Here is a 27,214-nt window from a genome sequence, read left to right as displayed (position 1 = left end):
CTGTCCCCTCTCCTGACATGTCTGTTTTAGTAACTGCTTGCATTCCTCATGTAAAACCATTTCCATGTTGTGCCATTCCTCTATTATGCCTACTACAAGTTTAAAAATTATTTGCCAGCAGTCAGCAATAAAAGTCCAGCTGGGTTTTACCAGTTTGGGGGGGGGGGGGGGGGGGGGGGTGGTCCTACACAGTCTGTTACTGGCAGCACTGATTGGATAGTGTCAGACTGTGTAGGGACACAACCTCAAGTGGTAACACCCAGCTGGACCTTTACAATTCATTTCTAAACTTCTAGCAGGAATAATAAAAACATGGGACAACATAGAGTCATAAGAATAGATGCTCCAGGATTGTTATTACACGGGGAATGCAAGTATTTTTCACCCCATAAGACGGAAGTGCTCATTAGTACCGGAGGACCAGGAAGCCGTGAAGGCTCTGTACTCACCGCTTCCAGGTCCTCGGCTGTGCATAGCGTGAGGGCGCTCTGTGACCTCACGCTGTGCGCGCCAGTTCACAGCACAGCAGACAGCAGGAGGAAGATGATTGCGCTGGAGGAGAGGAGCGGCGGTGTCCGGCGAAAGAGCGCTAAGTGTTTTATTTATTTGGTGATCTGAGGCAGGGGGCTGATTACATATATGGCTGGGGGCTGATTAGAGGCATGGAGCACTGATATGAGGCATGGGTGTTTGATCTGAGGTCTTCCTGGGGTCTTATTAACATTGGGGGTCTGACCTGAGGTGTAATGAAAATTTTTTTTTTCTTATTGTCTTACCCTAGGTGCGTCTTATAGAGCGAAAAATACGGTAGTTACTAGGACAAAGAATAGCTATCCTATCTCCTGCCGTTCCTGTTTTTGTAAATAGTTGTATTTCTCACAATAAGTCAATTCCGCAACATCTGTTCTTAGATCTCTGTTCTGTTATTCTAGTATTCCTCCTAAAAATTATGATGACATTAACCCGCGGGTGTGTCCCTACAGACACTAACATTGTTCAGTCAGTGCTGATGCATCCATTCGACAAGGGTAATGGCAACACCCAGTTGTCAATTTATTTATACATTTGTAGGAGGAATAACAGAGGAACAACACAATTTAGAGTTATAAGAAGAGATGCTCTAGAATTGGTGTTAAACGGGGAATGCAAATAGTTACTAAAACAGACCTGTCAGGAGAGAAGACCTCGCGGCATGGTGGTGGCCTCCGTGAGCGGCCCATGCTGATGGCATTTGCAGGGAAGAGGCAGGGGAATCTTTATAAGTTTATTCCACTTGTGAAGCACTTGTGAATGGGACCATCAGAAACCGCAAAAGGAGCACCTTGACGGCTTCCAACGCTCCCCTTCACACTCTAATTACTGGTATGTATTTTGAAAAAATCTCAATAAAAGATATAGAAACAGAAAAATATGAGTCCTGCTCGGGGCCTTTTAGACTGAAATCACAATCTGCTCAGTATAAAAGAATAATCCCGGTGCTTGTACCCAACACATCACTGGTCCCAGTGCTCCAGGTCCTTTCATTGTACGGTGCTGCTAATAATATGTGATAATTTGCCCGTCACTCATCAGCCTCAGAAATGTCTTAAGTCCTAATCTCCTCGCTGCCACTCCTCTTCTGAGAAAAACCGCAGCATCAAATGAAATCATCTTTAGCGTCTACGGCACAAAACAAAACTTTTAAAAGGCCATTAAGCATCAATTAGAACTTGATCTGCTATGAAAAGTCAGTGATGTACGGAAGGATGTCACTCCTTGCCGGAAGGTAAGAGGTTCAGCATTTACATAAGCTTGTATAAGCATCCAGTCCATCATCCGCAGTAGCTGCGCTGTACCGCTATATATTTAAAGGGGTCCTCTGAGCTCTTTAATGGATGGCAAATCCTTGGACTAAGCCATCAATGTATGACCAGTGAGGGTATGACCCCGGCGATCATTAGACCGTAGGATGTGTCTCTTCTGACGTATGGATAAGGTAGGCTGTATCTGGTGCCGCAGCTCAGACTAGTCTGGTGCCCAGGCGGAGCGTGGCATGGCTGCAGAACCACGCAGGGCCCGTTCATTATGCAGACTAGTGACTGGCGACCAAATCTGCACGTTACTTGTGGATCTTTTCCCCTTTGCCTTACAAAACTCGGCAAATAAACCCCATATTGGGCATGCTGTGCACTCTATCGTATTCCTTATGGTTATAGGCACATGGTGCGTAATTGTATCTGAAAAACGTAATAAACGCACGTAAATCTGCGCTACTCTTTAGTGCGACTGCTGCAGAAATGCATGAAAAATGCATTTTAAAGTGGTTTTCCGACACCTTTTAACTAATGACCTATCTTCTGGATAGGTAATCTCTATCTGAGTGGTAGTGGTCCAATCAGGACCCCCGCCGACCAGCTGTTTGAGAAAGCATGGCTCTCTGGTGAGCACCGCAGCCTTCTCTCAGCTCACCGAGCGCAGCGCCGTACATTTTATAGTGGTTGTGCTTGGTATAGCAGTTCAACCCCATTCACTGGAATGGGACTGAGCTGAGCCTAGGCCACATGACGTCGGTGGCCTAGATAAGGCTGCCATGCCACTGCGAGTGCCGCTGCCTTCTCAAACAGTCGGATCTCCATCGATCACATACTGATGACCTATCTATTTGGAAAAACAACTCTGCTGGTACTGTATGACACTGCTGATTTTCTATGCGAAAATCTGAGTGGAAAAACCACGCAATAAATGTATTGTGTGCATATACCCTAATGGTCCCCTTAACACAGGCCAAAGTCTGGCCATAATGAGAGCGGAGTGACAATGGCTGATTAATGTTCACTTACAAGGCTTTTTATATTGCGTGATGCAAATGGGATCGATCAACCCCCATACAGCTTTTGTCTGCAGCACGTCTCCTGCTTGGGGTACTTTCACACTAGCGTTTAAGTTTTCCGGTATTGAGATCCGTTATAGGGGCTCAATAGTGGAAGAAAAACGCTTCAGTTTTGTCCCCATTCATTGTCAATGGGGGCAAAACTGAACAGAACGGAGCGCGCCAGAATGCGTTCCGTTCAGTTTAGTTGCATTCCCAGACCGGAGAGCAAACCGCAACATGTATTTTACTTTCCGTCCTGGGAAACTGATCAAGACGGATCCGTCCTGACACACAATGTAAGTCAATAGAGACGGATCCGTTTTCTCTGGCACAATCTGCCAGAATAGAAAACAGATCCGTCCTCCACTGACTTTTAATGGAGTTAATGACAGATCTGTTTTGGCAATGTTAAAAATATGTTAAAGATGATACAACCGGATCCGTTCAAACGGAGGCAGATGGCTGTATTATCAAGGAAGCCTTTTTGCTGGACGCTGCCGGATCCAGCAAAAACGCTAGTGTGAAAGTAGCCTTACACGACTGCATAAAAAGTGCAATCAGCCAGCAGGCGAGTATTCGCTCTTTTCTCGGCATATTGTTTAAAAAAAGTCCATTAGCTTGTGTTGTGCATATTGGGTGTAGAATTCCCCACTAGGGAGTGACCAGAGAACACCAGTATCAGACTGGTGGGGGTCTGACTCCTGGCCCCCACTAATCGGCTAAATGAAGGAGCTGCAATACCAGGCACTGCCACTAGTAAGCGCTGTGCTTGGTCAATAATGAAGAGGACCCAGCGCTCACTGCTGCACTGCGGACCCTTCAGTCAGCTGATCACCGGACCCCCATCCATCTGATATTGATTTGTGCTGTAGTCTTCTGAAGTAGGCCTCTATATACCATCAAAAGCCATTTTGAAGGTATCTTCTGAATCTGTGTAACCCTTTTATGTTGTGTGCGCTAAATATTGCTAAGAAACGTACTGGATGGTCGCTGTGTCAAGCAAGGAGAGATGGGGAGAGCGTTCACATAGTCCTACCTGAATAGCCGAGGTAGACACTGGGCTCCACTAGAGTTCTGTCGGGGTCCTCCCGTATTCCTGCAAAAACCATAGAAAATCCTATTTGTGACATTAATAAATACCTGCAGTCAGCTATAAACAGTATAATGTAAGTAGAAACGATGCGTCCGCATGAAATGTAAAGCAAAGCTGCCATTTATCGGTAAATTCTGCAAGCAGCACACGAGGTGGCGGATGTGTACCACGGTCACTGTGCGCGGCCAGCTTTGGAGGGGCTGTCCTGGCTACAGATACTGATGGCCTATCCTCAGGACCGATCAGGAGTTAGACCCCTGCCGATCAGCTGTTTGAAGGGGCTGAAGAACTTAAAGAGAGCGCTGCATCCTTATTAATGTATACCTGTATGCCGTCCTTTATGTAGCGGCGACGCTTCCTCTCCCATCCATTTGAATGGGATGCAGAGTTCTTACCCTGCACAGTCAGTGCAACAGAGACCGTGAAGAGGATGCAGCTACAGCTAATCGGCTGGGTGCCAGGACTCGGACCTCCACTGATCGGATATTGATCATCTCTCCTGAGGATAAGTCATCAGTATTCGTAGCCCGGACAAACCCTCTAAGGCCCATTTACATGGGCTAACTCTGCAGGCGATTATCGGGAATGAACCATTTATTCTCGATAATTGCCTGATTGTCAATGGAAGGTGGAGTTTCATTTACATGCAGCAATCCCCTCCACTGCTACTCATCCCCATGCAGATTCATTGGTTCTGGGCAGAAGATCCCTGTATAATACACAGCATGATCTGCAGCCCAGAAATGATGATTTAATGGGGGTCTCAGAGATGCGTTGCAGTCCGGTGGGGCGGCCATTTCTGGGGTCACGTGCTGTACATTGAGCACGCGTGATCCTAGCCTGGGGTTAGAACCTGCAGTGCATGCGCGAGTCTGAATCTGTCGCTTGAGCTATGGGTTCTAATCCCATGCTAATGTTGTATGTCCAACGTACGGCACGTGAGCCCGGAAGTGGATGCCACATGGGATCGCAGTGAAACTCAGATAGCCCCTTTTAGGTCTGCATCAGCAATACTTTCACCCAATGGACAAGCGGGTGATTGGCAGCACCCTTACACGAGACTATTACCTGGAATAAGCGTTCGCACAAACGTTTGCTCTTGATCATCATCCTATATAAAGGGGCCACATTCTTCACCGCGTTTTGCAGTAGGCGTCCATACAGAGACATCAGACACGCAGTCACGTAACCAGCTGGAGACCACTTAAGCCAGAGATAGGCTGCTGCCAGTATAGCTTGCTCCCAGGACGTCCGGGTGACATCATCTGGCAAACACCTCTAGGTCTGTGGGCCAGCAGGATAATGCTCTCCATTCTGAAAGCAGGGGGCTATCTGCAGACCACCGCTGCCCAGCTTGGAATGATCTGCGTTATCTGCCTTATGACAGACAGTGACAGCGAGGAGGATGTAACACCTCCAGCAGAAGCCAGGATTTGCCTGCAGAAAGGTGATGTCTTCAGGGCCACCATGGTGCAGTCAGTTCTGCAGCCTTCAAGGCTTTCTACTGGGAATGGCTCATCCTGGAGATTTTCTATACAAACTAATTCATATATCTGGCAACAACGTATAACCGTGGCATTTTTGGAGAGACGCGTTCTACAAGGTTCATTAAGAATTTGGCAAAATGCGGCAGCCCTCGTCCTAACCGGTGCCTACAGATTGCTAGTTAGAAAGGAGAGAGACATTTCTGGTGTAATAGCTTCAAGCTGCGGCGCACAGCTGTACGGGCCCAGACACACACGCTATCGCTGCAATGCTTTGATAGCAGGGGGCCCCGAGTGTCAGGATACAGAGAAGGCAGCAGTTGTTGGCTCTGAAAACAGTCTGATACAAACCAGATGGAGGGCCGGCTCGATGGGCAACGCAAAGGAAAACAATTGGCTCATTCACCAAAATCAGACCGCTGCCCCAGAGACTTCACACAGGACAATATGTCGGGCAAACAAGGAGCGGCTATGTGCCACGTCCCCTCACCCAGGCATCCTCAAACTGCGGCCCTCCAGCTGTTGTAAAACTACAACTCCCACAATGCCCTGCTGTAGGCTGGCATGCTGGGAGTTGTAGTTTTGCAACAGCTAGAGGGCCGCAGTTTGAGGATGCCTGCTGTAAAGGATGGGGTGGAATGCCTTGTGGCACCAGAGACCTAACTGCATCTCCATACAAGACTGGTACCCACAGCATATCTGTACCCACAGCATAGCGCTACCGTTCTCTTCACCCTGGAGAAGACATATTACATCAATCTGGTATTTATTATGGTGGTTATTATCTATGCTCTTGGTAGTGCCCAAATGAGTGTGGGCGGCTACTAGGTGCCACCATGCTGGATCTCCACGTCCTGGGAAGACTCGTGCAATCTTCCTCTATAGTGACACCCCTCCCCCCACCTACAATGCCTTGCAAAAGTATTCACCTTGAATTTTTTCGTATTTTGTTACATTACAGCCTTAAGTTCAATGTTTTGTTAATCTGAATTTTATGTGATGGATCAGAACACAATAGTCTAAGTCGGTGAAGTGAAATGAGAAAAATATATAAATAAAACTGTGCGTATGTATTCACCCCCTTGTTAGGAAGCCCATAAAAAGCTCTGGTGCAACCAATTACCTTCAGAAGTATTCTTGAGATGGGCATAAGGAATTACTTAGGAGAGAGAGCAAGTGGATCTTGCGCGCAGGTGCAATGGGTCCGTTAGGTCTCAAAGATAAGATCGATATGGGGGATCTTTTTGTAAGTGCATGTGCTCATATGGTATTGCTTGCATGACTGATTTGTATTATTTTTAATGTAATGTATCTTTCACACAGTGACGCGATCCTCTCTCTGTGACACACAGGTGAGCGCCAGGTGACGGATCAGTCATGAACTCCATTAAAAGTCAATGGGGGACGAATCCGTTTTCTATTGAGCTAGATTGTGTCAGATAAGGCCTCATGCACACGACCGTTGTGTGCATCCGTGGCCGTTGTGCCGTTTTCCGTTTTTTTTCGCGGACCCATTGACTTTCAATGGGTCCGTGGAAAAATCGGAAAATGCACCGTTTTGCAGCCGAGACCGTGATCCGTGTATCCTGTCAGTCACTGTGATTTCGTAGTAAAGAGGTCACAGAGAGGCACGGAGCATTATCAGTCATGTTAATGCTCCGTGCCTCTGCAGTCTGCATCGGGTCTTGGCACTCTTTCACGGAGCGGATGCCACGCACGGCATCCGCTCGTGTGAACCCAGCCTTAAAGATTGCTGTTCACAAGTGCAAACCATCCAACCTGAAGGAGCTGGAGCAGTTTTGCAAGGAGCAATGGGCAAAAATCCCAGAGGTAAGATGTGGCAACTTCATAGAGACTTATCCAAAGCGACTTAGAGCTGTGATTGCCGCAAAAAGTGGCTCTACAAAGTATTGACTTTAGGGGGTGAATAGTTCTGCACATTGACTGTTATTTTGTCCTATTTGTTGTTTGCTTCACAATAAAAAAGAAAAAAAAACATCTTCAAAGTTGTCGGCATGTTCTTTAAATTAAATAATGCAAATCCTCAAACAATCCATGTTAATTCCAGGTTGTGAGGCACCAAAATACGAAAAAAAGTCAAGGGGGTGAATACTTTTGCAAGGCACTGTATGCTATTGCTTACGGAAGTTAAAGGGGTTGTCTCACTTCACAAAATAGCATTCATCATGTAGAGAAAGTTAATACAAGGCTCTTACTAATGTATTGTGATTGTCCATATTGCTTCCTTGGCTGTCTGGATTCATTTTTCCATCACATTATACACTGCTTGTTTCCGTGGTTATGACCATCCTGCAATCTGGCAGCGGTGGTCGTGCTTACACACTAGGCAAAAGTGCTGGACTATGTGCACTCCTGCGGTTCCTGCCACCAGAGAGACCGGCGCTTTTTCCTATAGTGTGCAAGCACGACCACCGCTACTGGATTGCAGTGTGGTCATAACTAGGGATGAGCGAATAGACTTCGGATAAAACATCCGAAGTAGATTTGCATAATACTTTGAAAACTGCATGGCGCGAGCGCTCCCGACAGTATTAGAATGTATTGGCTCCAATGTGCTGAAATTATTCCCTTGGAACTGAACCCGATTTCGGGAAATGGTTTTTTATAGTACAAATTAATTTATGAAATTATTAACCCCTTAAGGACCCCTTTCGTCACATATTGTACTTCATGACACTGGTAAAATGAAGTCAAAAAAATAAATTTTTATTTATAAAAAAATACCAAATTTACCAAATATTTGTAAAAAAAATTGCAAATTTCCAACTTTCAATTTCTCTACTTCTATAATACATAGTAATACCTACAAAAATATTTATTACTTTACCTTCCCCATATGTCTACTACATGTTTGGATCAATTTGGGAATGACATTTTATTTTTGGAGGATGTTACAAGGCTTAGAAGTTTAGAAGCAAATCTTTAAATTTTTCAGAAATTTTCAAAAACCCAATTTTTAGGGACCAGTTCAGGTCTTACATAATAGAAACCACCCAAAAATGACCCCATTCTAGAAACTACACCCCTCAAGGTATTCAAAACTGATTTTACAAACGTCGTTAACCCTTTAGGTGTTTCACAAGAGTTAATGGCAAATGGTGATAACATTTCAGAATTTAGATTTTTTGGCAAATTTTCCATTTTAATCCATTTTTTCCGGTTACAAAGCAAGGGTTAACAGCCAAACAAAACTCAATATTTATGGCTCTGATTCTGTAGTTTACAGAAACACCCCATATGTGGTCGTAAACTGCTGTACGGGCACACGGCAGGGCGCAGAAGGAAAGGAATGCCATACGGTTTTGGAAGGCAGAATTTGCTGGACCGGTTTTTTGACACCATGTCCCATTTGAAGCCCCCCTGATGCACCCCTAGAGTAGAAACTCCAAAAAAGTGACCCCATTTTAGAAACTACGGGATAGGGTGGCAGTATTGTTGGTACTATTTTAGGGTACATATGATTTTTGGTTGCTCTATATTACACTTTTTGTGAGGCAAGGTAACAAGAAATAGCTGTTTTGGCACAGTTTTTATTATTTTCAACATTCATCTGACAGGTTAGAGCATGTAATATTTTTATAGAGCAGGTTGTCATGGACACGGCGATACCTAATATGTATACAATTTTTTTTATTTATGTAAGTTTTACACAATGATTTCATTTTTGAAACAAAAAAAAAAATCACGTTTTAGTGTCTCCATAGTCTGACATATTTTTTTTTTTTTTTTTTTTTTTTTTTTTTTACGGTATTCACCTGAGGGGTTAGATCATGTAGTAATTTTATAGAGCAGGTTTTCACGGACGCTCCGATACCCAATTTTTTTATTTATGTAAGTTTGACACAATGATTTCATTTTTGAAACAAAAAAAATAATGTTTTAGTGTCTCCATAGTCTGAGAGCCATAGTTTTTTTTTCAGTTTTTGGGCAAATATCTTGGGTAGGGTATGATTTTTGCGGGATGAGATGACGGTTTGGCACTATTTTGGGGTGCGTATGTCTTTTTGATTGCTTGCTATTACACTTTTTGCGATGTAAGGTGACAAAAAATTGCTTTTTTTACAGTTTTTTTTTTTACGGTATTCACCTGAGGGGTTAGATCATGTAATATTTTTATAGAGCAGGTCATTACGGACGCGGCGATACCGAATATGTATACTTTTTTTTATTTATGTAAGTTTTACACAATTATTTCATTTTTGAAACAAAAACAAAAAAAATTATGTTTTAGTGTCTCCATATTCTGAGAGCCATAGTTTTTTTCAGTTTTTGGGCAATTATCTTAGTTAGGGTCTCATTTTTTGCGGGATGAGGTGACTGATTGGTACTATTTTGGCGTACATACGACTTTTTTGATCTCTTTTTATTACCTTTTTTGGGAAGTAAGGTGGGCAAAATTTCAATTTCATTATATATATATATTTTTTTTTTATGGTGTTCACCATGCGGGTAAAGTAACATGACAGTTTTATAGATCAGGTCGTTACGGACGCGGTGATATCAAACATGTGTAGGGAATTTTATTTTTTACTTTTTTTTTCGACCCAGACCCACTTGGTTCTTGAAGATCCAGTGGGTCTGATGTCTGTATAATACAGTTCACTATATAGTGTACTGTACTGTATTTTCACTTTACAAAGTCAGAAGTCTAATCAGCACCATGGACAGCCTCTGATCAGTACAGCCGGTTGCCATGGTAACCATCACTCGCTGCCACAGCAGAGCAGTGGGTGATGGGGAGGGAGGGGGCTCAGCATCCCCCGATGGGAGAGGGAGGGAGCTCCCTTCCTCTTAACCTTTTCTATACAGCGGTCCCTACGCCCACCCACCCTCCCTGCCGCATTTACCCCCCGCTGCGCCCGCCGGCAGATAACAAAGAGGGCAGCAGGGGGGGGGGGGGGGGGTTAAACATTAAAATAAAGCTTATTTGAAGTTTCTTATCCCCGCGGTCACAGACCGCTGGGGATCGGAAACGGCAGCAAACCACAGGTCTGAATTGACCTGCGGTTTGCTGCGATCGCCGACAAACCGCAGCCACCCCCGGCGCATTTAGCCAAGGTGCCTGCTCAATTATTTGAGCAGGCACCGGGTTTCGGAACTATACATGACCGCGGTGATCGGAACTATACATGACATAACGGTACGTCATGTGTCCTTAAGAGGTTAATGGGAAATCTTGTGAGACTTCGCAAAGTAATAACTTTAGCTCACCGGAGCCAATACATTCTAATACTGTACGGAGCGCTCATCCCATGCAGTATTCAAACGAAATATTATGTGAATGGACTTCGGATGTTTCATCCAAAGTCGATTCGCTCATCCCTAGTCGTAACCATAGAAACAAGCAGTGTATAATGTGATGGAAAAATGAATCCAGCCAGCAAAGGAAGCAATATGGACAATCACCATACATTAGTAAGTGCCTTGTATTAACTGTCTCTACATGATACATGCCATTTGCTGAAGTGAGACAACAGGGGCCCCAGTAGTCTGACTCCCACCAATAAGACGTTTATAACCTATCCGGTGGATACGGGAAAAGTTGTCTTAATGGGACGACTCCTTTAATCTCTTCTTTCCTTTGAAAGTCATGTTACCCCCTCCTTCACCTTACTGTCCTGTGTCTGGTTGTCAGACAGCTGGCTGCAGCAGGAGCCTCGGCCTTTTCTGCAGTAGGACTACATGACGTCTTTGATAACACAGCTTCACTTAGTTGTGCTCCTGTACGTGGTACCATGTCGCCCAAGGATAGGTCTGACACCCGGTGCTTTATGCGTAATATACTTCTTGCCAATTTAAGTAGCAGTAATGTACTGTTAGGTAATGAATGACATAGACCTGCGGCGCTGTCCTAGGAGGTGACAAAGCCAGGTGTGGCTTCATGTCACCATTCAGTAAATAATTCAGCGCTCAGCGTGGGAGAGATGATGCTGCTCTGCAAGGTTCCTGGAATGATTCTGAAGGAAACAATAATTACAATAAGCATGCGATTAAAGTTTAATTATTATTTTTTGCTAGTGTTCAAATAAGTTCGGGCTATCGCCCCCTGGCTGGTGCTGTGTATATTACACTCTGTATCTTATTAGGGCCTATGGACGTCACCAACTAAAAAAGTGTCTTATCCTATAGACAGGGGGCAGTTATCAGGACTTAGAGTTCCTAGGAACGCTGGTACCCAATGATGACCCCCAAATCGTCGGCCCATGTAATAGGACCTTTACAGTTGGTGCATTTGCAGATATCCAGTGCGCTTAACACCCTGCTACTTATAGAAGCAGACATATAAATGGTAACAGTGGCCACAGATCTCGGCTTTCACAGAAGCGGATCCGTAACCGAATTCTGCTGATTTACGTCAAACCTCACTTTGCGAAGTAGAGGGAAGGGTAATGGATGGAGCTGTGAATTGAATTACCATCACCGCTTTATATGTTATTGTTTAGTCTCTGGAATGTAATTGTGCTGAAACAACCCTCATAATCTAATCAGTGGGGGCATGTGCGACGCGTTATGGCCAGGGCCGGTTTTCAGGCAGGAAATGGGGAACGGCTCACACGGACCTGGGTCATCTCAAGCTATCAGGTCCTGTCACATACAAGTCACACGGGCACAATGCGTGCATTGAGGACATCTTCAGCTGCACCAGTGTGTCCGATTGTGCAGATGACCCACAGAGATTTTTAGAGAAGTCCTATAAACCCAAAAAAATAAAAAATAGATAAAATTTTTTTTTTTTTTTAGCAAGATTTCGATGTATTAAATGTGGGAGCTATATTGCTGATTGAATTTACTTTATTATTAAAATATTCAATTTTATTATTGAGTATAGTACATTGTAATAATCCAGACCAGATTTTGTCACTATGGTACCTGGATTGTGATCCAGGACTGATCTTTGGGATATTTGGAACCAATTAACAAAGATGGTATAAAAGAGGTGGTTTAGGGGGAGCCAGGTCACCACTGAGGAAGAACCTGGACCCCACATTACCACCATTTTTGGCGTACGCAAGGAGATCTACAGCTACACCTCCCTTACCAATAACCTCCTAAGTGATAAACTCGTCCTATATCAAGTTCGAAAACTCCTCAGAGTGAGACATTCTGATTTACAAGTAAGGAGAAATCGAATATCTGGGGCGCTGAGGAAACGGTGATTGAAAAAACCGCATTGAGAAGTGGAGGTAAGGGATTTAAATAGCTTGAAAAAAAGGGTGGGACGCCACCTAGAGCTAACATCTTCTGAACTTTAATCCGATAAGTTCCATGAACTGTGATATATAGATATTCGGAATAACTTCTATTATTGAATCAGAAAATCCTGCGACTGCACTACAATAATGATAATCGGTGATGTATACCGAATCAATGGTGACATTTCTCATTGAAAACTATTGAGCAATAACACATTCAGTGCTCTAGTGTTGAGAATTTAACCTTCTGGACCTATTCAATCAGATTACAGACAAGTACCCATTTGCTGTCTGATGTGTGTTTATATATACACTATAAGTGATTTTTTATATTGTCGATTGTGACTTTTTATCATTATGTTATTTAATTTCTGCACAAATTACGTACTTTGTATGACATTTTAAGTATTTTATTGCATCAATAAAGCGACTTGTTTTGAGCAAAATTTTCCAGATACTGAGTGCCATATCTCCAATATTATTTGAAATTCTTTATTTTCTGGTGTTTGGAGTTTACACCTAGATATTGAGCACCTCTCCACCCTACGGAGCAGTAGAGCCACTCCATTTTTTGTTAAAGATAAAATTATTTACCTTCCAAAAGTAGAGCTGAATGTCCTTGCAATGTCCTGTCTCGGTGTGGAGCAGGGGTGCACATGCGCTGCTGTTCTGTGTGGTCCCCCCAGCCATTCCTGGCACCCGCACATTTGGTATTTTCATATAGGAGTTTAAACTATCCGGCTGTCGGAGTTAATCATATCTGACATAGCGGGATAGGGTCCGAGCACCACCAGACCCCATTGATTGTAATGGGACCCGGTGGGGATCCAGCCTGTTTCCCGTCAAAGGGTTTTAGTGCACAGTCTGCAGTGTAATCCATGTCAGATACTGACCTCGACTATGAGGGGTTATATCAGGGGAAACATTAAAGAGGACCTTTCACCGATCCTGACATTGTGAACTAAGTATCATGACGCCCAGGGATCTCAGTGCACTTACTATTATCCCTGGGCGCCGCTCCGTTCTCCCGTTATGTCCTCCGGTATGTTCGGGGACTTGGTTATAGTAGGCGGAGTCTGCCCTTGTTCTCTTGGGCGTCTCCTTCTCCCAGGCTGTAGCGCTGGCCAATCGCATCGCAGAGCTCACAGCCTGGGAGAAAAAAACCTCCCAGGCTGTGAGCTCTGCGCTGCGATTGGCCAGCACTACAGCCTAGGAGAAGGAGACGCCCAGGAGAACAAGGGCAGACTCCGCCTACTATAACCAAGTCCCCGAACATACCGGAGGGCATAGCAGGAGAAGGAAGCGGCGCCCAGGGATAATAGTAAGTGCACTGAGATCCCTGGGTGTCATGATACTTAGTTCACAATGTCAGGATCGGTGAAAGGTCCTCTTTAATGGCGTATCACTATGTCCACCTGCTGGCTCTGCTTGGATGACTATCTATACCAGTGGTAAACTACAGCATAAAATAATAAAACGAGCCCCTATGGTCTCCTAAACCTAAAAATGTATAGCCATTAAACTGAAGAAGGTAATTGCCAGAGGAAGTAATTGTCACATAACTAATCAATATCAGAGAAGAATAAAATCAGCTTCCATGTCAGCCGGACAGGACAACTCATTGTTACATATACGGCTTATAGCGGAGGAGTGGAAGAAGCTGTCCATGTCTCTGTCTGCGTCACCGCCACCACAGTCTGGAAAAACCACCACAGTCTGAGATAAGGTTGAGGCTGTCTGCTGCCGTCGCATATTGGTCACTGGGGTGGAATAATAGTCACTGCACCAGATGTATTTAAATTCGCTACCTTTGTGGTGTGAAAGAGTCACTAACTGCACATTTGACACTTTTTAAATGCCACTTGTGTAAATGGCATTACCCAGCCGGCCTCTGCACTTTCCGAAAGGGGCCGGGCTAGCAGCTCCGCCGCATTTATCATCTTTTACCCCAGTTTTCTGGAGTAAAAGAATACTGAATTCTAAGGCAGCCAGACGCACGGACTGCCAGGTGCTGTGCCTAACTTATGACGAGGTGTACACCTGGCTGCAGTGGTATATAGGGCATCACTGCTGCAGCCCAGCTGAGAGGACTGAGCCGAGACGTTGGATAGGAAGGGGATTGGGAAGTTGTTAGATTATCATTTTACCAACCTCCCTGCCGTTTGTCTAAGAAAAATGTTGGACAACTCCTTTTAAAGGGGATGTCTCACAACAACCGCTATAGGGCGCACAGAGGTCACAGGGTGGACGCTCCCAATCTATAAGGCCTTCTCCAATTGTAGACCGCCAGGGTTAGAGTAGGTGATCCTTTGGAGAGCTGATTACTATACAAGGGTTGTCTTAACCTCAGCCTGGGGGATTTTTTGCATGCCCCTTTAACAAACCCTGCAGGACAGCTTTTCTTCTTCTAAGGCCTATTGCACACGGCCGTGTGCCCCCCCCCCCCATGGCTGTATTGCGACCCGCACACGGTAGGTCCTCAATACATGGGACAACTGCTGTGTGCATTCCGCATCATGGATGTGGACCCATTCACTTGAATGAGTCCGCAAATCCGGAGATGCGGAACAGAACCCTACGGAAGCTTTTGTGGGGTCCCGTTCCGTGCTTCCGTTCCGCAAAAAGATAGAACTTGTCCTATCTTTTTGCGGGAAGGACTGATCGCAATCCGCATGCGGCTTCCCCACCGTCGGTGCCCGTGCATTGCGGACCGCAATTTGCGGTCCGCAGCATGGGCACGGGCAGCACACATTTGTGTGCAGGAGGCCTAACTAATAGGTTTACTGATGTAGACAGCGGAGTGCTCCACAGAAGTGAACGGAGCTGCACTTCACTGCTCCATTCAAACGCTGGACTCGGAGACCCCTGTTCTTGTGATCGGTGGGGATCCCAGTGATCATACATTTATGACCTTTAAAAGGGGAAACTTTAGATTCTTTCCCGCCCCCTCCTTCAGAAAATATTGAAAACCTAAATGTCTCTGCTCCACCTACTGGATATTAGACCCGCTCTGTAAGCTTGCATTTTAAGTAGACATTCGTAACATACTCTGCAGCTAAGTACTTGGATTGTGGGAAGAGATCTGCCAAGCAGGCCGACAACAACATGTTATTTTCCATCATTAAAAGGGAATGTACGCAAAACGATAGCGGAAATTGGTCACAAGCTCTTCAGTGCCATCTGCTCCCTTTCAAGGATATGTTGCGGGAGGCAGGCCAGCCAAACCCACACTCTACCTCTTCCCAAAAAAACACAGAATGCATGGAACAGATTAGTCAGTGTAATATACAGGCTGTGGACAGACCAGAAGGAAGTTCATAATAGACCACAACAAAGTCTTCAATAGTCCACTGCTGGCTTCTGATTTAGGTCAGTCTACATTAGTCCATATTATATGTATATACATTGTGTCCAGTAGGTGTAATAGCAATATCGAGGAAGGAGTTATGGAGGGCACACTGTGCATGCGCAGCCACCCTCCATTAATTTCTATGGGGAGCCGGCTTGGCTATTTCCGTCGACCCCATAGAAATGAATGGGAGTGGTGGCCCCTCAAGAGCGGTGCGCTCCCATTCACTACTATGGGGAGAGCACTTGGTTGTGGCCAGATGCGGGGTCCTCCAGCCACCACCTTTCCCGCTCCATTCTCTATATAGGTGCGGGTCCTAGCGATAGGCCCCATTGTCTCAGATGGGAATACCCCTATAAATGGAATCTGGACCAGGTTGCCAAGGACAGCATAAACTAGTGTCAATCGATGTACTACTTAGCGGATGGCTTGTGTTATTTTGTCAGAAGCAGTACTTATCACTCGTGAGCGGCGCCCCCCTTCCCGAACCGCTGCCGACTGACCACGTTCTCCCTATACTATGCATAGGGAGAAAGCTACCAATTGGCAGAAGGAGCCACAGTTCATGAATATTGAGGGCTAACCTGCACACGCAAAGCAATGTACGGTCTCCATCTCTGGCTCCCACTGCAGCTCATACAGGTAGATTTTCTCAGTCATCCATTGATCGAATCTGTGTTTCAGACACTAGTTTATGCCACCCTTAGATCGGGCAGCGTAAACCTGGTCACAGACCAACTCTATACGGATGCTTCTCTCTCTGCTCATCCTGGAAACCAGGCTCCAGTGCGACAAAACAGCCGTGATATCAACCGTGCTGCCCCAAAATCCTGGCATGCTCCATCACATGCTGTACCCCTACAGAGTGCTGCTCAGAGATTTGGTGACGCAGAGTACACATTGCCCAGGGTCTATCTCAATGTTATAGGAGAAGCAGCATCCCTCCATTCTTCAAGGAAGCCTCCAGGGGCGGACTGGCCATATACACTATAGGGAAATTTCCCGGTGGGCCAATGCCCAGGGAGCTGCCCAAGCCCTCCTCCGAGAGCACAGCGATCTGATGCTCTCACCATTAATTAATACTAGGCGCAGCAGGTACTTTTGCACCTTGCTGGCAGCGGATAGGGCCCAGGATGGCGATACACTTGAATACTGCAGCTGGGGTGGCAGTATTTTATGCTGGACTGTAGTTCTGTTGGGGCGGTGGTTCCGTTTCCGTATGTCCGTATTTCCGTTCCACAAAAAAATAGAACATGTCCTGTGATTGTCTGCATTACAGACAAGGATAGGACCGTTCTATTAGGGGCCAGCTGTTCCGTTCTGTAAAATACAGAATGCACACAAACCTCATCCGTATTTTTTGCGGACCACAAAATACATACGGTCATGTGCATGAGCCCTAAGTTCCAAGTCCGCCCCTGTCCTTGAGGTTGCCAGTGACCTGCTGCTGGGGAATAGGGTGATAGAGGGTAAACTTTGCTGCATAGAATCACTTTACGGCAAGGCTGGACATAGTCTGGTAGCCATGCTGACTAGACAATCAGCACCGGTGATCGCGTGTCTCTCCTAGCAAACGGGTGCAGAATGCATGGGACTGGGTCTCCATTGCTCCAGGTTTGGGTTAACCCTTCCTTCCCAGCGCGCTACTGCTGACAAGAGAAATTACAGAAGGAGTTAAACAAAAACCGCCATTTCCTAGACACATAAGCAGCTTTGCCTTTTGTGTAACTGTTCTTTTCTTGTATGCCGCAGGAGACTTGTTCAGCATAAAGCGGCAGAAGCCTGTGATGCCAAACCAATGATTTGTACTTGTCAGAATCCCAGAATGAAGGATTAATTGTAAGAGAACGGTTGTGGCGCACTGGCCTGCACACTTATCGCGGTGCTGCGGGATAGACCCCCAGACTGCTCTCTGAGACGGACCAGCCTGGCTCTTCCAGGGTCCCCCGCTTCCAAATGACCTCCACTAGAAACTTACTGACAGAGCCCTGCTGACTTCACTCCAGCAATGCTCAATGGGAAATCGCAGGCTTGAGACAATAAGCCGCTGAAGCGGACAGCCGGGAACAAGAATGTCTTATTTCAGCGGCTCTGTCTAGGCTGTGTAATGCAGCGGGGAAGGCATTAACGTAATCGCCAGTGGGTGAAAATAAAAGACAGAGCCATTTCTGTTCCACATGGCCAAACGTACGACAAGCACCGCTCATTATTCCTAATTGTTGCAGGTATACATGAAGAAAGGGCTCGCGTCTCGGAGTTAATGTTTCATGTCAATCGCTTGCCCTGTTTCCTACAGTCAAAGGCTCAATATATTCCGCTACCGACGGATACATATATGCTTTCACTCAAATGGAGCGTGGACTGGTTTCTGTACACACCTCGGGGAAAATAAAGTGGTTTTTCACCAAGAACAAAAATAAAATTGTATTTATATACTTTTCATCCGGAAGAACTGCAGGTTCACTTTTCCAAAATGTATATTTCGACAGGGAGAAGAGATTTCAATGTTTGTGACTCTCTTAAATTAATTGCCTTTTGGCACCATTTGTTATATTATTATTATTGATGTATATGTATTTTGGGCTTAAAAATATTTTTGTATAAATGAATACAATCACACTTTTTGCTTCTGCAGCTTCTATGTTTCACAGTACATAGCAGCTGCAGCTATCCTGTCCTAAATCTCTCGGCCTGCCTGTCTGACAGCTCATTCTCTATCATTTAAACCAGGCATCCTCAAACTGCGGCCCTCCGGCTGTTGTAAAACTACATCTCCCACAATGCCCTGCTGTAGGCTGATACCTGTAGGCTGTTCGGGCATGCTGGGAGTTGTAGTTTTGCAACAGCTGGAGGGCCGCAGTTTGAGGATGCCTGCCTTAAACATTGATTTGGGCATAAATTAGCTTAGAATATCATGCAGGAGAAGTCCGAGCCAGTCTGACAGATTTATCACAGAATGGCATTCTGCAGCTGCTAGGTGCTGTGAAACAGAAAAAAATTACAAAAATATTTTTTGGACAAAAATACATTTAAATTAATAATAATAATTAATAATAAAAAAATTCAACCAAAAGTAGCTATAGCCCCTAAAAGTGGAAAGTCCCATTCAGATGAACCCATTTCATACTGTGGTCGTCCTTGGTCATACATTTTAGACAGCTGTAGACTGAACGCCATCCCTCCCGACTGTCATGCACATTGGCTGAGCGTGCATGTATTCTGTATGGAGTGAAAGCCACTAGCAGACACTCTGTCAGCGAATAAAAGGATTGGGCATGTTGAAATCCAACAGCCCGACCCCTGCCCAGCTGTGAGCCCCCCTCTACACATTAGTCGGCTGATCCCACCACTAATGTATCAAGCCGTGAGGGCCAGCTTTCCACACCTTGAACTATGTGGACTACAATAGAAGCCAGAACCTCCAGTCCATGAGACTCGATTTCTGGTTTTGTTAAAAGGGTTCATTACCAGTGGCCGACAGATGAATATTCACATAATTAGAAACTACAGGTTCCTTTGCAGACAGCAGTAGGAAAAACACGATCCATTATGTCCCCATCCACATCATCAATCAAAGGAAATCTGTTCAGGCTGTGCCTCGAATGAATGAAAACCTTCTACTGGTGAAAAAACGAAAACTTTTATTATGGAGACAGTCTCTGCGGTTTCACCACCACATAAATAATGGGGCATTAAATCACTGGAAACAGCTGCCTATAGTGCGAGGGTGCCGCAAAGCCCAAAATGAGATAGAAATTGCACCAAAGTCTCCACTTTGTCTACAGAACAGGAGAATCTATTTCTATTAATGGTAAACTGTGTCATTTCAGGAATAAAACAGATTAATAATAAATCAAGACAAGCTGCACGTACGCTTTCCATGGCGACTGCAAGCAACCCGTTGTGTGCGGCGCGATTCTAAGAATTCCTATTACATAAGACCAACAGCAGAGCGTAATGTTAGGTTTCTGAAACCGCACTGGACGCGTTTCAGTCTTGCATACTTTGTCACAGTTTTGATCCACTCCTGGCGACTAGAGAAGCAGCATTGTACCGCCAGTAAAGGTCGGCCATGCAGCCGGTGTATTACTATTACACTGCGGTGCATGCCTGGCTGGGAGATTTTGAATGCAGTTTTTTAAGCCAAACCTAAAAAGTTTCCTCTATCTTTCTCCACCTCCCTTTATGATCTATTCCTGGCATCTGTTTTTAAAAATTGCCTTAACCCCTGCATGTGCGAGTCCAGCCTTAGGTCAGCTGCACACGTTGCGGAATACATGCGCTTTTACTAACGCTGATTCACGTGAAGAAAAACCGCAGTGTAGTGCAGTACCGGCAAAGTGTATGAGATTGCACTAATGCAGATGGTTTGCGTGTGGAAGTTGACCTGCATTGTGGATTTCAAAATCTGCAGCATGTCCCATTAGGTTTGCGGTTTTAGCCCTTTTCAATGGAAGGATGAGCTCTGTGGCAAAATTGCATTAAATCCGTGACCAAAAAATGCTGTTAGACATTGCGGATATGCTGCAGAAATGAACAGAAATTCGTGCAGCTCTTATGTGCGTTCACCCAGGTGGCCTTACTGACTGGCGTCTGCTGCTGCGGCCTGGTGACTCGGCTGGCCAATAGACAGCGCCACGCTGCTTTCTGGCCAGCCACGGCTTGTGACTTTTGGAGCCCACAGGAGTCTTAGCTCAAACTCTTACTTTAAGGCCGAGGCTACATGTGTTGAACAAGGCGATGAAAAGGCGTGCAAAAAAATATAAAAAAAAAATATATATATATATATATATATATAATGACTTGCTATCACATGACTACTTTAGAGCTAAGTCAGAGGTGAGTTGCACGTCGCACACAATCAGGTCTGTTTTTTTTGGTCCTGATTTGGGTGTAAAAACAGCAAGTCACAGAAAAGTCAAAAGTGAATTAAACGCCATAGTGTTCAGCGGTTTTCTTTTTCTGCGGCTGTCGCAGTCACAGCATTGTGACACCACTGACCATTATTAGCTGCAATGCCGCCATTTAGTCCCCGCCGTCTGCGTCTCCACATCTCTGCTCAATCCAGGAGCAATGGAAGTAAGCGTGCAAGAGACGCCTGTGACTGCAGCAGCACCCTGAGTGCCCCTATTTAGTCACTTGCTTAAAAAAAAGGTTTAAGGTTTTTGTTTTGTCTTCTGGTCCGTGGGACTAAGGGCTTATCCATGTGCCAACACAACCCGGCCATTTTTAGAACCATTGCAGTCTATGGGACTATTGGAATGGGCTTTTTTTTTTTTTTTTTTAAAACCGTCAGTGAATAGTGTCCGTCAGAGAGAAGAAAAAAAAAGACATTTTCTATTTTTGTCATTTTCACGACCAGCTGGACCCCATTTAAATCAATGGGGCTGTTTTTAACAGCCGTTTAGACAGGAGTGCACCCATCTAATGACCAATAAAAAATGGGTACACGGTGTAAAACAAAACAACAAAAAACAAAAACCTTTCAGGGGTTAAATAAAATATTTACCTCCTCCTCTTTCATGCGAGGGAACAGGGAACACTTGCTCCACAATGGAGGCAGCAGGACCCGACGTCACATCATGAGCGTCATGTCCTAAAGCCTGCAGTGAGGAGCGAGTGTCCACTCACATGCAAGAGGACGAGGCGAGTATTTATAAAAAAAAATTAAATTGTTGGTACTATGGGGGGGTTGGGTTCGACACTATAATTGCTGAGGGCACTAATGGAGCCATTACTGATGCTGAGGGGCACTATGGGGGGCATTATGTATACTGAAGCACTGCAGGAGTTGGGATTTAAAATAAATAAATAAAAAGCCTATGAAATGCATCTGTTTTATAATGGCCGTTAAAAACAGATGGAAAACGGCCATGAAAAATAGATAAACAACCAGAAAACGGATGCACACACTGATGCAAAATGGCCAGAATATACGGTAACCTAAGGCCTCAGCCCTCATGCACACGACCGTTTTTTTGGTCCGCGCAGTTTTTGCGGCTTGGATGCGGACCGATTCACTTCAATGGGGCCGCAAAAGACGCAGACCGCACTCCGTGTGCTGTCCGCATCCGTTGCTCCGTTCCGTGGTCCGCCAAAAAAATATAACCTGTCCTATTCGTGTCCGTTTTGCGGACAAGAATAGGCAGTTATATTATTGGCTGTCCGTGCCGTTCCACAAATTGCGGAATGCACACGGACGCCGTCCGTGTTTTGCAATTTGCGGACCGCAAAACACACAACGGTCGTGTGCATGTAGCCTAAATCTGGCATTCTGTGATTTCCATGTAAGATCCTACATAGACGCCACAACAAGAAGATTGATAATAAGCAGAAAAAAAAATCATACTTTGTGCAGATGTGATGAAAGAATCCGTTCTAGGACACGTCCGGCCAGCCTACTGCATTGACAGGTGAAGGTATTGGTCCTGTTCAATAATTATATTCAGATGGTCGGACGCATTCTTGCTACATTCCTAGGATTCAAGCGCAATCAGCTGAACCAAATCCCCAGGGAAAATGGTTCTGATCACGGTAAAATAATAGCTCATAGCAAACCTGAGTGATGTTACACTCCAAGAATGTCTCCCCCCCCCCCCCCCCCAATATCTCTTGTTATCACAAGTCACCCCAGGCTTGTCAATTGTAAAGCAGAGGTGCACACCTTGTGGACAGACTCTTCAGAATCCCAGGTCATACTAGTAAAGACCACGTCCTACAACAACACCATACAGAGCAATATCACAGAGCTACATTGTCAGGAGTGGCGCAAACAATTGGGCGAGCATGTGATATGGTTCCACCGAGTTCTCCAGAGCTTTCCATAGGCTCTAATAGGCCATCTAGACAGGGGTGTAAGAACTAAAATATTGGGCAATATATAGTTCAAGATAAATGAACCTTAAAGGGGTTGTCCACGATCGAATCGTTCTTTTTAAATTTCACCCCCTCCTTGACAGACCCATGAGGGAAGCATACTTACCTGCTCTTCGCTGCACGTCAGTCCCCGCATGTAAAGTTTTGGCGTGGACGGGGTCACCATATGCATTGTCACTGCTGGGTCACATGAGTAATGAGGCCAGCGATTGGCTGCAGCGGCGCACAGATCCTGTCCATGCCCGAAATATGCATGCGGCATCGAAGACAGCCGGAAACCAGACTGAGTGGCCGAGAGCAGGAATGTATGATTTCCTCATGGGTCCGGAGAGGAAGGGGTGGAATAAAAAAAAAAATAATGTGATCATTGACAACCCCTTTAAGGCCTCATGCACACGACCGTAGTTCGGGTCCGCAAAAGATGCGGACAGCACTCAGTGTGCTGTCCGCATTCTTTGCTCTGTTCCGTGGCCCCGCAAAAAAATATATATATAGCAGGTCCTATTCTTGTCCATTTTGCGGACAAAAATAGGCATTTCTACAATGGGCACAAGAGGCGGCTACTGTTTTTTGTGGATCCGCGATCTGCGGACCGCAAAAAACGGAACGGCCGTGTGCGTGAGGCCTAAAAGGAACACTCCAGGCAAAAGTCATACGGTCTCTGGTAAAGCAAAGCAGAGGAAGTGGTGCACGACAAGGATTTACCGACAGATTCCCTTTGTCATGCACACCATAGGCATTTCACAGTGTGCGTTTCTCCCAGACTGGAAACGCTGAAACAATCTTAAAAATGGTTTTAGACGTATTTGTATATAAAAAAAAATATAAATAATATGACTTTACATTAAATAATAATTTAACGACCGCAAATTTTTTTTATTTATTTATTTATTTATTTTTAGCAAAGAACCACAAACAATATCCCCCCAACCGCATTCTATGACCTCAGCATGTAGGACTGCAGGAGCCGTGCTGCCACCTTGTGGCCCTCTGCAGTATTTACCACATTCCTACAATAGGCTGTCTGACGCCTCCCAGCAGAATGCACTTTCACACCAGCCCCAGAATACTTAGCATGTGCATAGAAAAACATCCTCTGCCAAACCACTGGCTGTTAAAGCTCAGACAAACATTTACCTTGCTGTGGATCATCGCTTGACTTGACGCCAACTTGTATGAGGCGGGTAGGCACTGGCTGGTGCTCCCTTTGAGGTTCTGCAGGACCCTGTGATAATTATAGAACGTGTTAAAAAGCAACTGAGAACGGGATACTAAAAAAGAAGGAAAAACACACTGTAAACTGACAGCTGCTAACACCTGCCTGTCCAGAAACGGCCATGAAGCAATCCCCTGGCAGCAAATGGGTTAAAAAACAGCCGTAAATGTCTCTCCTTATAAACACCTTGGCTTTCGGAGGGTGATGTAAGTGCAAAGACGACCCTGCTGTCACTTCTATCCTAGTTCACACCTCGGCTTGTAGATAAAGCATCTGGGGGCCTGATGGAAGGCGCAGGGTAACGCCGTCATCTAGCGCCAAGCCCAGGCGCTAATTCTAGCCTGTGAATCACATCCCGAAATATTTCATAAAGAGAGGGAAGGTCCAAAAATATCTATATTTATAGCGAGTCTATAAACCCTCTTGCACAATATATAAGTGACAGCTCCATTTAGGTATTAGGCTGTTGTTTCCATCTATACCTTAAAGGGAATGTCATCAAATCCACCCTATTAAATCCGGCTTACATTTTGGATGAGCCCTTTGCCAGCTGACTGTAATGTTCTGGCTCCCATGTCGCTCCGTGGCGTTATTGCAGAGAAAACTGCGTTTTAATCATATGTAAATAAGTCCTTGGGTGCAACGAGGGCATTGCTGTTGCACCACTCACTCTCTACATACTGTGCCCCCACGTGCTTTGACCGACAGGGCCAGACGTGTAGACCTGAAGTCTCGTGGCAGCGAGATCGCCACTATGTTGAGCGCGTGCGCGCAGTACAGGGATAAAGTTCGCCAGGCGCTCACGCTGCATGGGGCTGTCAGAGATAACGGAGCGCCTGTACTGTCTCCGGCAGTCCCACAGAGTTGATTGGAGCTTGCATACAAATGTATGTCTGTGTCTCCAGTCAAACAAGGATAATTGGCCCCTGTTCTTGTGATAGGCGGGAGCCCCATCGGTTGGACCCTCACAGATCAGGATAGAGGATACATTACCTTAATGGAACAACCCCATTGATAGAGAGGAGTCTCTCATTTGGGGCTAATCTATTAGCTGAAGAGGAGATCGGCTCTGGAGAATATAAAGCAGATCCGTCAGCAGGATGGGCCGCCCTATGGAAGACTATGCAGAAAATATACAGCGGCCTCACAGCTAGGAGCCCCCCCAAGGCCTGTCACTACAGATTGAGGTGGGGGGGCTGTCCTGCTCAATAACCAGCATTAGAAGCCCAGTGTAATGATACATTTTCTTTCTGGGCTGGGAGAAATCCAGACCTGTAACATGTTGCCCATACATAGGGCGCATATTCAGCGGACAGCCCATTGATTTTCATTAACACGTCAGTCACTGGTGGGAAATATACATTTACACCTTCAGCGCTGGGGACTGTCTAAATATACAGAGAAGGTCTCATAGGGCTGCTAATTAGTAAGACTGCCAGTCAGCGTGTGCGGACTAACATCACATCCCAACGATGGCGGAGAGCCGACTGTAACGTCATGGAGGTTCACTGGCTGGTGATGCCGGTCAGAGGAACAGTACACGGTCACCACTGAACACATCGTGTATTACACCAGATGATTGCAGTGTAATACTGCCACCGATTAAGCTTTCTTTAAATTCAGCGCTTGCCAGCGGCAGATTGTGCTGTCTAATAGCAATCTGCTGCCGGCAAACCACTAGACAGTATGGGGATGGGCACAGCATACCACTGTATGTAATGGAAACGGTCTCCACCGCCAGCTAGCAAGAGATAGACAGGCAGATCAGCAAGAGATTGTCTAATACAGGCTGCACAGCTGCATTCATAATTCTGCAGGCTTTGGAGCTGAACTCTCAATGGTGATCTTTATTGTGTGAATGCAGCACTGGACTATAATACATGGCGGAAATTGGGATCACAGCTTGCTCAACTTTGATGGATTTTATTTGTAGATTAAATGGTTTTTCCAGGTTCCCGATATTGATGCCTTTCCTGTTCTCTGCAGCCTCCAGCACTGGAGATAGACCTGTGAATGGAAGAGGGAGCACAGTGCCGTCCATAGTGTAGTGGCCATGCTGAGTTACTGCATCTCACCTCCCACTGAAGTGACTGGTAGCTGAGCTGCAGTAACCTGGCATGGCCACTACATTTTGAACGGAGCTGTGCTTCCTGCTCCACTCAGAGGCTGCAGGTAGCACCTGATCGGCGTAGGTGTTGGACCCTCACTGATCAGATATTAATGAACTATCCTGAAGATAGATCATCAATATCAGGAGCCTCAAAAAGAAAACAAAAAAGTGTTGGCTCTGCCCAGATGGGCTATACCCATTGCACAGACCCTGGACTAACTAGTTGGTACTAAAGCAGTAGGAGAACAGCAAAACAGATCGAAAACCAACATGTACCAAACCCAGAAGAGAACCATCAAACAAGAATCCCCGAGAACTCAGAAAAAACAAGGGTGGGATCTGTGTCCCCCAATGCATCCAACGAGAAATGGATTTTATGGCAAGTACAAAAGTCCAGTTTTCTCGTGAAAGGGGCGGCACTGTAAAACAAGACTCAGAACTGGGGACGGTTGCTCGACATTGACATACCTGCAAAACCCAAATTCTGGCCATGTGCCTCCAGCACGAAATATCTATTGTCTGACAAGAATAGGACATGTTCTAGCTTTCTTTTGCGGGATGGACATGCGGACACACAGATGCGGCTCCATAGAAATGAATGGGTCTGCGTTCCATCCACAAAAAATGAGGATCAGAAGTGGACCGAATATACGGTCTTGTGCATGAGCTTCCCAGAAGGGGACACTATGTCATCTGCTTATTCTTAAAGGGCCCTTTGAACTAGTAGGGATTGTCTAAAATGGCAAACCCTTTTAATACATATTTATTGCTGGACTCTATGGCAGTGTTCCTCGACCTCAGGGCCCACCTGCCGGTCATGTTCTCAGGATTTCCGTGATATTATTGTCAGTGCATCAGGACTGGATTTTCTCAATCCTGAGCGGCAGGTGGGCCCTGAGGACTGGCGTTGAGGAACTCTGCTCTATAGCACTGGGATCGGCAACCTTCGGCACTCCATCGATTCTTAATCTACAACTCCCAGGATGCTCCATTCCATTAGAAGAACAGCCAAGTATGTTTG

The 27,214-nt window shown here is 45.5% G+C and overlaps 1 protein-coding gene across 1 annotated transcript in view; it reads right to left on the bottom strand.

The window, feature by feature from the left end:
• The window catches only part of KIAA0586 (KIAA0586 ortholog), a 140,400-nt gene that overhangs the window by 21,630 nt on the left and 91,556 nt on the right, over positions 1-27,214 (bottom strand). The window contains exons 30-31 of the mRNA XM_040411277.1: positions 24,005-24,092; positions 3,888-3,947 (exon numbers count right to left, since the gene is read on the bottom strand). Of these exons, the coding sequence (XP_040267211.1) occupies positions 3,888-3,947; positions 24,005-24,092 (148 nt within the window). The remainder of the gene's footprint in view (positions 1-3,887; positions 3,948-24,004; positions 24,093-27,214) is intronic.

The sequence above is a fragment of the Bufo bufo genome, chromosome 11 (assembly GCF_905171765.1).
Source record: "Bufo bufo chromosome 11, aBufBuf1.1, whole genome shotgun sequence".
NCBI classification, from domain to species: Eukaryota; Metazoa; Chordata; class Amphibia; order Anura; family Bufonidae; genus Bufo; species Bufo bufo.
The sequence above is the reverse complement of the archived record's forward strand: the minus strand, read 5'-3'. Positions and strand labels throughout refer to the sequence as shown.